Genomic DNA, 13,375 nt, shown 5'->3' with positions numbered 1-13,375 from the left:
TTTCTCTGAAGGGGACAGGAGTTGCTACTAGGACAGTTTCAGGGCAAAATGTTTTGTTTGAGAGAAGGTGGGGGTTTATTGTGCCGCAGGTCTCACGCCATGGAGCCCTTGGGGAGGGGAGGAAGACGCTGGGAGGAAGAGCTGGGGCTTGAGGGTCACAATAAACCCCCCCGAGAGAGCCACGAGCCCCCAGCTCGCCTCAAGCCATCCCTAAAGCTTACAAAAGAAACCGGTGCAGGAATTACAATACAGGAGTTATTTTATTCTAGACTTCAACATTTTTAATGTGTGTTTTTTTTTTCTTTGAGGACACCTTAAACATCATTTCTCCCGGGGGCCTGTCACAGCCACCAACCAGCTCCAACCACTTTTCAGTTCCGCTCTCGGGGCAGAATATCTGCTCCCTAAAGGGTCACAATTGAAGCTCCACAATGTAAAAGAGTTAAAAAAAAAAAAAACCCCAAAACCCAACCCAAAAACCCAAACTCGAACTACAACCACGCAGAGAGCAGTGATGCTTTAACACCTGAAGGTTTATGACAATGTACAATTTCCAAATCCTGTTTCTCTGCCCTTAAGCATTTGTGGCAAAACTTTTAAGCAGTTTCCTAACCAGGAACCTGACTAAACCAGGACTGCTCAGTCCACACGGCAATCGTCAGCCTAGACTAAAGCAACACTCCCCCTAGGCAGGGCCTGCCTTGGTAGTTCCTGCACAACCCCTAAACTCCTCGAGGAGGGACCCCACCACCCATTTCCACACCCCCTCTCCTTGCTGGGGCTTTGCCCTCACGCCTGCATCAAGGTGGACAAACCCAGAACTAGTTTTAGCTTAAGCACAGCATCCAGCTCCACTTGCATTAAATACATTTATTGCAAACATCTTTACACAAAAATAGGTTCTCTCTAGGCCATTCACATGCAACTTAAAGGCAAGAAGCAACTACCTACCACGCTACAGATAAATTTAGACAAGTTTTAAGTTTGCCACGCTTGGTAAAATTATTACATCTTAGAACTGCCCATCCGTGGGCTCAGGAGCCCGAGGTGTTGTTGCTTCCGAAGCGCTGATTGACGCTGTGCAGCAAGTGCTTGGGGAGGCAATTCCAGGAACTGGCCAGCATTTCCTTAAAGCAGATGACTGCTTCCAGGCAGAGCCTTGGGGAGAGGGAAACGGCCGCCGTTAGCACCCAGGGCTGCAAGGTAAGCTCAGACTTTACAGCTGTTTAGTGAGGGTTTGTCCCTTGTCCTCGTGGAACAAAAGGAATCTTGCTCTAGCCCCTCAGAACTGGCTGCTGTTCTTTTCAGCATTAAGAGGGAGAAATGTTTTCAAAGATTTCAGGAACATAAACGGGTCTGGCGCTAACGCTGCGCTGAAATGTTTTCAGATATTTCAGGGACGTAAACCGAGCCTGGCACTAACCCTGCACGACTTGTCTCAGATGGAGACGTGACAGTTTAATGGTGGAGTGTTGCTTTCTTACCTTACGAGAGACCTCGGTTGTAGAGAAAACACAAGTATTTCGTTACTGTGAGCCTGGGAGGGAGAGAGAAGCGCTTTGGTTACGTGGGTTCACCTTGTCACGGCAGCCGCCTGACCAGGCAGAGTGTCCAAGTCTCTGGGGATCTGCACGGAGGGACTCTGGACACAGGGACAGTCAGGGTTGTTCTGGTTTGGGTTTTTGGTTGGTGGGTTTTTTTTGGTAAAATGGTTAAGCCTGCTCCTTAAATGCACACAAAGCTCCCAGCCACTGGTGCATTACAGAACTGTTGCACCACTCCTTTTTTGCTGCTGGCACCCTCGTTCCTGGTCTCCCTCCCCAGCCACGACCGGGCCTGGCTGAAGAGCCCCTCTCTGCTCAGGCTCTGCTCCCCAGGCCTCCCAGTGATGAAATTACTTTGGGAGGGGCTCCCTGAAAACACCCCCAGGAGGAGCACTGGGCAAAGCTGTAGAAGTAGGTGGGAGATAACAGGCTCCAAGAGAAACACGTGTGTGTCTCTAAGTAATTAACTAATTCAGTTTGTTTAAATAATGATTAATGACCTGGTTTCCACAAAAGCAGCAAAACATTTCCTCTTCAGGCTTGCTTTCTGCACCTCTGTCAGTCCCTGTGCTGACTATGGGCATTTCACACTGGCTGGGGAGGTGAAACACCCTGGCTCCCCCAGGAAGGGAAAGCTCAAAATGAACTCACAGCTTTAGAATGAGCAAGTAGGTTGTTGGCGCAGCCCCCGAAGACGATCACCTCTCCCTCTTCACTTGCACAAGCCGTGTGCCACAACCTAGAAACAGAAGTCAGCACTGCATTAAACCCCCAGGATCACAAAATCACAGAAGCGCCAAAATCATCCTGCCCAAGAATGCAGGTTTAGGATTTGTGTTTAAAACACAGAGGGGTTCATGCAGCCACCAGTACGCTGCAGGTGTGACTAATTCAACCAGAGTTCAGAGAAAGAAAACAGGTCAGTGAAGCCTGAGCTGCTCACACAGATTTTATTTTCACATCCCTCTCGAGTCCAAAGACTGAATGGAGTCAGATTTTTTTATGTTTTCTCCCAGGACTTGGGGAAACAACTGCCTCACACATGCGTTCAGCACAGCCAGGGCTCTGTCCTGCTGCTCTGAAGAGGAAAGGGCAGCAGCTCGGCCTTGTTACTGTGCCAGGAAAACACCCCTCCTCGTCCCCAGGGCCAAAGGAAGCTGCTCTACCTCACTCCACTGCGCCCAGAACGACGCGCTCCCAGTACAGCTGGGAGCTGTACGACAGCTCCCAGTAACTCACGTGACATGAGTGTTTTCAACACCATGTAGGTGCATCACGGCAGTTTTGATGCTTTCGAAGTGCAGGTCATCGTCTCTAATTTACTCAGCAGGAAGACAAAAATAATCCTGGATGCACACAGGATTAGCCCCTGGCGAGGATGCTCAGAAAGGCAACACCCACCCGCGTCCTGGCTGCTGCCAGAGCCAGAACCCACAGGTTCCAGTTCACTCTTGTGCCCACAGTCCCAGCTCGGGGCCTTCCACAGCCAATTCAAATCCAAAAATCCCCGTTTCCCGCCCTTTCCCAAGCCCAGCACCGCAGCCATCTCACGTTTTGTGAGTGCATTTGATGCCCCAGCCCTTGGGGGTAGGGACTAGCACGGGAGTGTGACATGAAAAAAAAGGAGCGCTGTAAAAAGGAATGTGTGTCCTCTCTTCTGACAGCCACCAGTAAATGCTTCTTCACTTTTTTTTTTTTTTTTTTAAATAATTTTCCAGGAAGGAGTCTACCATACCTTGGTTTTTCAGAGTAGTTATGCTCAAACTGTATCCACTCGTTCTTGCTGATGCAATAAATCCAAGCATCGCCTGAAAACAGGCAAAACACCCCAAATACAAACAGTATTGTGTGAGTTCTTTCACATTTGCTGTAATAAATACACGCTCTGGTATAACACAGTCCTTTTTCAATCTTAAATAAATCAAGCATTTTAGGAAAAACCTCACGAAACGTTGGGCTACCTGTTTGAAAAACAGGTGTTTAATAGTGGTTTACAGGAGCGAAGTCAAAAGGGCAAGATGGAGAGCTGTAAAGCTCTTACTAACAGCGATTTACATTAGATGATGCATTTTTAAAGCAGTTTAATTTCTATAAATAATAGTGTCTCAACACACTCCGTGACTCCTGCTCTGTGGAATTAGCTGTTGACCATAAGGAGTTGGCTCACGAGTGCATGGAAGGAATTTAGCAAGAATTTAAGGTGACGAGGCAATAATTGAAGTTTCTGTGCACAACTGGTCAAGAACACAAAAGCAACAGGAAATCCATGTGGAGTGACTTACTCAATGGCTGCTTGTCAGTGGTGAATCCTCCAAAGAGAAAGAGGTGATCCGAGGAAATCGGTGTTAAGGAATGCCATGATCGGCCGACGGGGCAGATCCCTTGCGTGATTCTGTATTTCAATAAAAGCACCATAAATTATACAAAAAAATACTGCTGTTCTTTTCTGCTCCGATTATTTTTTTTAGGTATTTGAAGGCTGCAACTTCATTCTGCGCAGAGCTCGTGACCCAACAGCAAGTTTCATTTTTTTAGACACAGTAAAAGAATTTTAATCGTATCGATACTTAAAAAAAAACCCTGACAGCAAGAGTCAGCAGCTGATCTGGAGGATCAGTTCTACCTGAGTTTATCTACCCGAGAATGCTTAAAAGAGACTAAAACTGGCATCTTCACATTGCTCTAGAAACAAAAGAACTCAAGTTTTAGTACCTACATTTCACTCCACTCCCACGTATCCAGATTCAGGTAGTAAAGATCGTTCATTCTGGACTCCTACAATAAAGCAGAGCAGGGTTGAAATACTCCGCTCTGGTTTCAGGAACACAGCGTTAAACTGGGCTGGGCTTACTCTGTATCTGCCACCAAACACGTAGCCTCTGTTCCCAACGGTAGCACAGGCGTGAGCGGCTCGTGGTGACGGAGTTTTACCCTAGAAAATGTGAAATAAGAAGGTGAGTCCATTAACAAAAGAAAGAAAATGTCGTTCGACCAGAAACCTGGTCGGGCCCCTCACCCAGGAGAGCTCCCCTGGCTCAAGGCAAGCAAGGGCTCACACTTCCACAAATCAGTCACCCGAGGAGATGAAAGGCTGAATTAAAGTTAGATTTAAGGCCAACAAGGAACAGAGAGTGAAAAAACATCCAGCAAGTCATTCTGTGTGCAGAAACTCACTTTTATGGATGGATGATAAAAACCCCATTAAAAATGGGATTTCCCCCCCTTCCCTCTTTAAGTGTCAAGGTATAAATTTTGCTTTAGAAGGGAGTTCAGTCAGACACAGAAAACCTCAGCTGGTAAATGAGACAATGACAAAATAGATCATTAAACACTATTTTTCCTGAGTTACTTCTGAAATATTTGAGATCTGTACGTAGTACGACAAAGCAATTCTTTGGTAATCTGAATAACGAGTTACTTCTCTCGAATTTCATTTCCTCCAGTTCCGTGGCACTATCACTCCATTTGCCTGTTCCTGAACTACTTCTGGGCCACTTCACCCGCTGTGTATTTGCAGTTACAGAGTGTTTCATTTTGTTTTGGCCACAATTCAGTACTGAACGGTTACATTACGGCCAGGATGACAGGAAATCACACATTTTGTTTTCCTGAGCTCCCCACGAGCACAGCGCCACCGAGGCATGAGAGAAAGTCCACAGGAAAAAAAGATGGAGGAGGACAAATCAGAATAAAAGGCAAGTTTCCCACTTTTGGAAAGAGGCCGCAGGGAAACGAATGGTTTAAATTCAGTTTAAATGGCCTCAGGAGATGTTTATTTTGAGGGGATGTTTCCAAGGCCTGTTCTACCAACAGTTTTCCAAATCCCTCTCTTTAAGTTGGAGGCAGGAGTGCAAACACAAGCTCTGGACGCCTCACGGAGCCCGCACACAACTAACAGTCCCACAATTAACACAAGTAACAGTCCCACCTCGCTGGCCAGAGAGCAAGGCGCAGGGAAGGACGCTGGAAGGGAAGAGAACCCTGGTCACACAGCCCTAAGCTTCAGCTCCTGGCCAGGTCCCCTCCCCGGGTCGGATCAGAGTGCCTGTCCCAGGATGGAAGCCAGAGCAGCAGCCTGAGGTCTGTCCCCACGGAGAAAACGTAGCAAGAACCACTGACACACAATCAGCCCCACACAGTCCGTTTGGGGAGTCCCCTGTCTCATTTTCCACATCCTCTGGCCAGCCAGCGCTAGGGATTTCCGAGAGCTCTTCTGTCTTTTCTAACTCCTGGCATTTAGGACTGGCTTATATCCCGCAGAAGGCAGGATCACAGAGCACCTGACACGGCGGTTAAAGACTGGTGACTCATAAACAAGGCTGCGGGGTGGAGCAGGAGAGCAAGAAATATCTATTTGGGGTGAATTTCTGTCCTTCTGGCTTGTAAACAGTAAACCACATCTTCTAAAATAACGCCAGGGAGATCCAGACTAGATCAAACAGGTTGGGACGGGAGATGTAACAGGTCAGGACAGCTCCACGCTGCAAAGGAACGGCCCAAAGCCACCGCTGCGGGGACAGGCCGCTGCCTACCCCGCACAGCTACCCGGGGAGGCCACTTTCTCAGCACCCTCTTCTAACTCAACACAAAGCAGCAAAGCCAGGCTTAGCAGAGTCATGCTTATTTTCATAGGACGCTAGAAGAGATGTGGCACACAACCCACCCAGATCTTAAGAGCTGTAACTTCAAATAACTGACGGAAGGCCAATCATTACCGTAGTTATGGGCTGGCTCCAAGTGAAAGTTTCAGTGTCCAGAACGTGCACGTGGTCGTTCCATCCTCTCGGAAGACCTGAATTCTTTGAAAATATTAAATAAGCAATGAGGTTGAATAAACACTAATTAAATATGAAAGTTTAAATAGAAATTATTTCTGGCTTTACTTACCCAGAAAGAGGTTTCATCAAATTCAAAAGTTCCCCGTTGTTTCCCTTCAGGAAAATAACCGTAACCTCCAAAAAATATTAGCCTGAAACAAAATGTGCATCGAGATCAATTAGAAATGCAATCGCAAATGTTGCTACAAATCAAAACTTCTGCAACGGCTGCGCTCAAACAGAAGACAGGAAAACCAGGGCAGCTCCCTTGGCTTCGTTACTTCCCATACGTCTACACTGCAGGTTTTCCAGGTGTGGGGCCCCGTTTCTTGCCCAATCGCCCCCACCACCCCCACGAAATCCCTCTGTGGCTGTTTCCCAGGCCTCGGGCTTTCAAGCTTTGCTCCGCTTCCAAACACGTGAAGCTTCCAGGCCTTGCTGTGCCGCAGCCATCGCTGCCGGGGCTCCCACACTGCAGCTACGGGGGTTTTATTCCCACCGTTTCCCAACTCTGCCCTTTCCAAGCCCTCTGCCCATTTTTCCTGAGCCCGACACGTTCACAGACACTCCCGTGGGAGGCAAAGTGTTACCACCTGGGTGCTGCGGGGCCGTGAGCTCGGCGGGGCAGGAGCAGACCCAAACATGCTGCCTGCAGTGAGGCTGCTTGGGAAGTTTTTTTGTTTTGGGAGAGGAAGGCATTTTCCTTTGTTGCATTTTGTTTCAAAGCCTGAAGAAGTTACCTTTGAGCCGTCCGGTTTTGCTGTTCTTTTGGTTTTTAAAATGTGATTTATCTTTATGTTTGGGTTTCAGCATGTATTAGAAATGAACGGCATCACTTTGCCACAAATTCCTATTGGGTTATGAAGTAACAGAAAACAACCTACACCCCCTAACCAAACACCCACAACTCCAGCCTTGCACAGATTTACACCGCAACTGATCCCATCAAGTATCGGCTTTCTCTCCACATCAAGGCTCTGAAAACTAGCACCATTTTCCTGCCTTGCACGAGTCCCTACAGCAAATCACATGGCAAATCCTCTTCACAGCGAGCTTTCTCTCTACGTCATGCACAAAGCAGCACTGTTTTACCCCCAAACCACTGTACACGTCTCAAACACAGCTTACAGCAATCCTGCTCTCTGCCTCAGCAGAGCCAGAGGTGACACAGGCAGGACAGAGGAAGGCCGTGCTGTCCAGGAACGGCTCTGTAGGAACAGCTGAAACCCCCACCCTGCCGTGACACCACAGAACCTGTAACTCTGCCAGCTGTGACCAAAGGGGGGCTCGAGGCCCCTGACCGTCCCTTCATCTTCCCCTCAGCCCTCCCCAGCCCCACGCAGTCCTGAGAGCGCCCTGCTCGGTGGGGATCAGCCTTTCCAGCTTCCCCTGTGAGGGGACAACTCTGGCCACGTCAGCCCTGACCTGTGCCAGAGCACTCTGGAGTCCTCCAGGAACCCTCCGAGGAACCAGCCCTGGGTAGATGCTCTGAGACGAGGGCTGAAAGCCTCCCCAGAGGTAATTCACCCCCATCCCCAGCCTCCCGAGCAGCTGGGATGCAGCGAGCTGGAGGAAGCAGGAAACCCCCTGCCCACAAGAGGCTCTCCCCTCGGTCGGTCCCCCCGTGCCAGGAGGATCTCAGCACACAGCTCCCTGCCGAGGGGACTCACACCACCGAATTGGGGAGGAGGGTACAAGGCAACAGCAACATTCTGCACATCAGCTCATCCAGCTTCAACACCTTCTCCTCGTCCTCCTTCTCCTCTCCAGGGCTGGCAGTGCCTAAAGGCCTTCTGGCATCTCTGGGACAACTACCCTAACACATTAAATCAGCGGCATTTCCTCTAGCACGTTCCTCATTTTGTGCAACCAGCACAAAACACCCCAAATTAAACAAAAAAGATTAAAATGTCTTCCTGCTCTTCATCACTCTCACAGAAAGGCAAAGTGTCCCACAAGACGTGACCAGAAGATTGTTTTTTGTGAACCCTTCACAATTCCCGAATAATTCCCGACGCGGCTGTGGGGAGGAACGAGGCTGACACAAGTAACCACCATGCAGGGGGCTTGGGGAGATTTGCCTGTGACGAGGTTACATTTTGGATTGTGACTCACACAGAGTCACACATCCCCAAACAGGGAGTGAGGTTTTTCATTTATCAACCGTTAAAGGACGGAACAGATCTAAAAGCCTGGCTGGGGAAGAAATCCAGGATCTGGTGTGCAGCAGGTAAGAAGTTCTCCTGCAGCTCTCGTTCAAACAAAAAGACAAAACAGTGACAAGACTAAGAGTGATTAAAAGCAAACACACGCGCAAGGTTGGCTGTGCTGACTTCGTTGCTGGAGCCTTACTTGTTTTTGTAAACCCAAACGCCAAGTTTGTCCTTTGATGAAGGGGGTACCCCCTGACACTCTACTCTGACCCACTGCAGCACTTTGTCCGTGGATCTGGAATTCAACATGTAGAACTGTAGAAAATAAAACGATTTTTTTTTACCCACACAGTTAGCTTAAAGCTTAAATCTGACTGATGTTCAAATATTAACTTTTAATTAGCATGTATCGGTATAGAAATAAATTTAAAAGTTCTTTTCCGAGCTGCACAGAGCACTGACAATGTTTGGAACAAAATACAGATCCAAATATCCTTTTTGCAGACTTGAGCCTCAAACACTTTAAGTAACAGAACAATGGACATTAAGTATTACCATCCAAAAGCTGCCACGGGATATAATGAAGTTGAGTACAAAGTAGTAATTTTCTTAAAAAAAAAAAAAAAAAAAAAGGTGTTTTGTTTTTACGGTATCATCCTGTCTCTGCGTGCTACATCATTTTACATGGAGAGAAATAGCTGGTACACATATATAAACTAACTGAAAGAATACCACAGCAGGAAGGAAGCAAGTCACGTTTTATACGTGTAGTTTGTTTCAGACTATTTACAAGCATTACATCAAGCTACTTTGAGTTTATATTTAAGAGAGAGGCCAAAACTATTTAATTTAAACCACACTTCCAGAACATCAGGAGGTATTACCAGAGACTCTGGAGAAGAATAACGTTTCCAACAACTACAGAGCAGTTACGAATCACCTCCTGATATTATCTGCGAGAACTCTGGGAATTCCCATCTTGGAAAAGAAGCCAACTCAAAAGCACCAAGGTGATAACAATTTATAGGGTGAATTGCACAAGAGCAACTGCAACTAAAGCAAATAACAGGTTGTGGTGTTTCTTCAGAGCTGTAAAGCTACCAGGGTACAATCACCATGTGAAATGATGCAGAGCTGAAGGCTGACCTGTTTTACAAACATCACGTTATCTGACCCGTTGCAGAGAAATTAATACACTGAACTGAACTGGTAAAAGTCAGCCAGCTAATCACCTGCATGGAAAAAAAAATAAAATAATCCAAGCAGTAAGCACTGTATTTTGTTGACAAAACCTCTTAGGCAAGCACAAAAAGAATTAGTTCACATCCCCAGGAAGCTGCTGACAGGATGAGAAAGCTCGTTATCTGCTTCCACCAACTAGAGATACAGCCAGCAGATGAAAATATTACCCTGCAGAAGCCACGGAGGACGCAGTGACTGCTCAGCATCCCCCATTATTAACATTTAAGCTCTGAAACGAGATCCAACCTGTCCAGTCATTCACAAGAAAACCTTCCCATGATTCGCTGTTAGACGTTTCTTGCTTTGGATGGATTTTAATGAACTGAAAAGGCCACCTCTAGTTTTATAAAAAGTGGGAACAAAAGCAAATGAGGAGAAACTTATTTGTGAGGAAGGGTTTATCTTTGACTTACTAACCTTGTTGGTATTGCCACGTGCGTGATGTCCTCCAAAGAGGTACACCACTCTGTCTACACACACGGCACAACTTCCTGACATGGAAGGTGGAACATCTCCCTCTGTTTTACTCTTCTTCCTAGAAGCACAGGTTAAAATATTTTATCTGATAAAAATGAACAGGAACGATTTTCCCCGGGGTGGAATTTTATACCACCACCGGTACGTTTTTAATCGCAGTCTGTCGCTGTGGACCATTCAGTTATGAGTTCTTGCAGGTTTAACAATTTAAAACACTAAACCTGGTATGACGGAGAGGGGTGGGGAAAAAGCTAGTTAATTAATACATGTTTTGAGGGGGAGGAATCCCGTCTGCCCAGTTCAGGAGTTTGCTCTGCCTTTCACATTCAAAATCCCCAGAAAGATCCCCAGGCAAAGAGGATGCACCTGTCTAAACTAAAGGTTTCTATTTTGCTACTGGATTTTTTAATGTTGTAAACATTATAACCACAAAGTTGAGCTTCCAGCCCATGGCCAAGGCTCTCCCGAGCTGCAGGGAACTGGTGCTGAAGCAGCACTTTCTGCAGAGCACCGAGGGGACCCGGCTTTGCAGCCCCAGGCCCTCGCTGGTGACAGAGCCACAGTGCTGGATTCCCTCTTCTCCCACTATCAGGCAGGTTTCACCCAACTTCCAGGCTCCCCGTGATCTAAAATGACACAGTTGTTTCTCTGACCGCATCAAAATTTAAAACCAACTCTTTAAAAAGACCAACTCTTTTAAAACTCAATACGGGCTCCCTCACCAACGTAGCACTGCAATCAAAAATGGCACAAATACATTTTCAGGTGCTATATCCTATCCCAGGCACCCCAAAACACTTCACACCGTTGATCACACTCCTGTATAAGCTGATCTGTCCGAGCTGCCTCTCCTACTTCACCCTGTGAAAACGTCTTTGTTGTTTTCACAGAAAGAAACCCATATTTGTTGTTTTCACAGATAAAAAAAATAATTTGGAAACATTTTTACACATTTATGAGCAGTCTGATAGGTGGGAACAAAGAGGTCAGGGAATTCCCTCTCTGTTCAGAGACCCTCAGCACACATTCTATACTCATTTAAGATTTTATCTTCCCCCCACCCCAACCCAACCCACAATTAATTATTTACCATCTTCCAGTTTCCATGTTGTAGATCCATATTTCATCTCTAGGCAGGTAGAAGTCATAAAATCCCCTAACCTGGGCGTTCTGCAGAACAGGTCAGAAAAGAAAAAGCAACATTAGAAGGACGTTTGACGCGTTGAATTACAGGCTCCTGTGAATGTTTACACCCCCTTGGAGATGTAATCACAACAGAAAGCAGCAGGAGCGGTGCCTGCCACACTCCTTTACCCCTCACCTGCACAGCAGCCCTCAGAGAGCAGCTATTTGCCTTTTTTAGCTTCCACTGGGGGCCAGACAAGCTCCCAGCAGAGCCAGATTGGGGTAAGTGGAAGTTAAACTTCCTTTTCATAGCCCAGTCAGGACAAGTAGTGTGCACTAATGAGCCAAAATTTCCTTTATAGTTCCCCTGCTCCCTACATGACACCACCAGAGCCATACACCAAAGCTTTGTCTTGAGCTACCGATTTATTTACTGAGTTCATTGAGAATTCATCTTCACGAACGTCATCAAAACTGTCAAAATTGTAAAATGACTGGGTTCTGCTGGCAGTACACACACACCCCAGGGTGATAAATAACCAACTCGTGATCGTTAATTAACATGCAACGTGCAGTCGCGCTGATAACTCTGGAAATAAAAGCCCCGTTTCGCACGGCGCGCACGTCAAATCAGTCTCTCCTTCTCCTCCAACAGACACGGGAGTTGACAGAGGCAAACGCCACCCCGCATCCCACAAAAGTTATCTGTTTGCCAAGATCTGCATCGAACAGGGTTTATTTCAATATTTCGAAACTCTTGAATGTCACATTCTAATCTGTTAACCGGAGCTTTTCTTTTCTGGGGGAGGGATAATTTTAGAGTCACTCCCAAACTAATGGGACGTAATTCCCAGCGCCACGGGTGGCAGAGGGGTTACCTAAGGAGGAGAGCTGCTTACCTTATAGCCTCCCCAGACGTACATGCAGCGCCCGTCGGTGACGGCCACGTGCCCGCTGCGCTCCGCGGGGCTGTCGTTCTCCAGCTGCTCAAAGCTGTCCTCAGCTGGAGCCGGGAGCTCTTCATCTGCCTGCAGGTCTTCGTTATCATCAGCCATCTCGATACGGAGCTACGCGTACAGAGTTACACACTGCGGAGCTTTGCACACCACCAGTTAAAAAAAAAATAAAATAGAAGAAACTACACAGTTACGCTGGCTCAGCCTACAGCTCCTGAGCACGGTGCAGCTCAGGGGCAGGAGCAGCCGCTCTGCCAGGGCTTTGCTACATGCTGACACTGGGAATTCAAAGCCCCAACTGTGGGAGGAATTAAGGAATTAAGGCAGGAGGAGACGCTGGAATCAGCCCTGCCAGCTCATCCCCTGCGCACCCTGCTAACAGAGCAAGGGGGGGACCCCCGAAAAGCCAAAGTCACCCCATCCGCCTGCTCCGTCCGCTCTCAAGTTTTCCTCCAGCTCAGGAGTTGAAGCCGTCCCCACACAACGATTTTCAGACACAGATCAAAAGGTCGGGGGAGCCGGGCAGTGCCAGGGACGGCTGCGCGCAGCCTGGCAATGCCGGAGCAGGCAGAAGGGCCTGAGCCAGCCCCGCCGACCCCGCGCCCACAAACCCCTCCACACCTACGCCGCTCCCCACAGAGTTTTCCTTTAATTTGAACCGCTTCAGTGATGGAAGCGCTCACTACACCCCCTTTGGTGGTTTATTTTTGAGCTTTAACGACGCTTCAAATTAAAAAGCCTTACCCACACCTCAACAAAATCTGCTTCAAGTTAACCGGGGTTTTGCTGACCTCTCCCCCGCGATCAGCAGTCTTTTGAACAACCCGGGCAACTTTAATTAACAACCTAACAGCCTGGACAACTTTATTTTTGACAACTTAAGACCCCGGACAACTTTTTTTTTTTTTTTTTTAAAAGAAACAACCTAAGACACCCTGGAGAACTTCTGTCCCCCCTCAGCAGTTCTCCAGCGCCCGTGCTGAAACCCTTCTCACAGCCCCCCTGCAATTCCCAAGCCCTCCACACCCCCTTCACGACACCCCGACAGGCCTGTCCCGTCC

At 47.6% G+C, this 13,375-nt stretch overlaps 1 protein-coding gene across 1 annotated transcript in view; it reads right to left on the bottom strand.

Annotated features, from left to right (window-relative positions):
- Positions 1-241: 241 nt before the first annotated feature.
- The window catches only part of KLHDC2 (kelch domain containing 2), a 13,271-nt gene continuing 137 nt past the window's right edge, over positions 242-13,375 (bottom strand). The window contains exons 2-14 of the mRNA XM_026849187.1: positions 12,258-12,425; positions 11,324-11,403; positions 10,174-10,291; positions 8,714-8,829; positions 6,432-6,513; positions 6,260-6,343; positions 4,396-4,476; positions 4,261-4,319; positions 3,827-3,936; positions 3,280-3,352; positions 2,196-2,283; positions 1,485-1,537; positions 242-1,158 (exon numbers count right to left, since the gene is read on the bottom strand). Coding sequence (XP_026704988.1) covers positions 1,035-1,158; positions 1,485-1,537; positions 2,196-2,283; positions 3,280-3,352; positions 3,827-3,936; positions 4,261-4,319; positions 4,396-4,476; positions 6,260-6,343; positions 6,432-6,513; positions 8,714-8,829; positions 10,174-10,291; positions 11,324-11,403; positions 12,258-12,413 — 1,224 coding nt within the window. The 5' untranslated portion in view covers positions 12,414-12,425 and the 3' untranslated portion in view covers positions 242-1,034. The remainder of the gene's footprint in view (positions 1,159-1,484; positions 1,538-2,195; positions 2,284-3,279; positions 3,353-3,826; positions 3,937-4,260; positions 4,320-4,395; positions 4,477-6,259; positions 6,344-6,431; positions 6,514-8,713; positions 8,830-10,173; positions 10,292-11,323; positions 11,404-12,257; positions 12,426-13,375) is intronic.

The sequence above is a fragment of the Athene cunicularia genome (genome assembly GCF_003259725.1).
Source record: "Athene cunicularia isolate RWA chromosome 5 unlocalized genomic scaffold, athCun1 chr5_part1, whole genome shotgun sequence".
Classification (NCBI taxonomy): domain Eukaryota; kingdom Metazoa; phylum Chordata; class Aves; order Strigiformes; family Strigidae; genus Athene; species Athene cunicularia.
The sequence above is the reverse complement of the archived record's forward strand: the minus strand, read 5'-3'. Positions and strand labels throughout refer to the sequence as shown.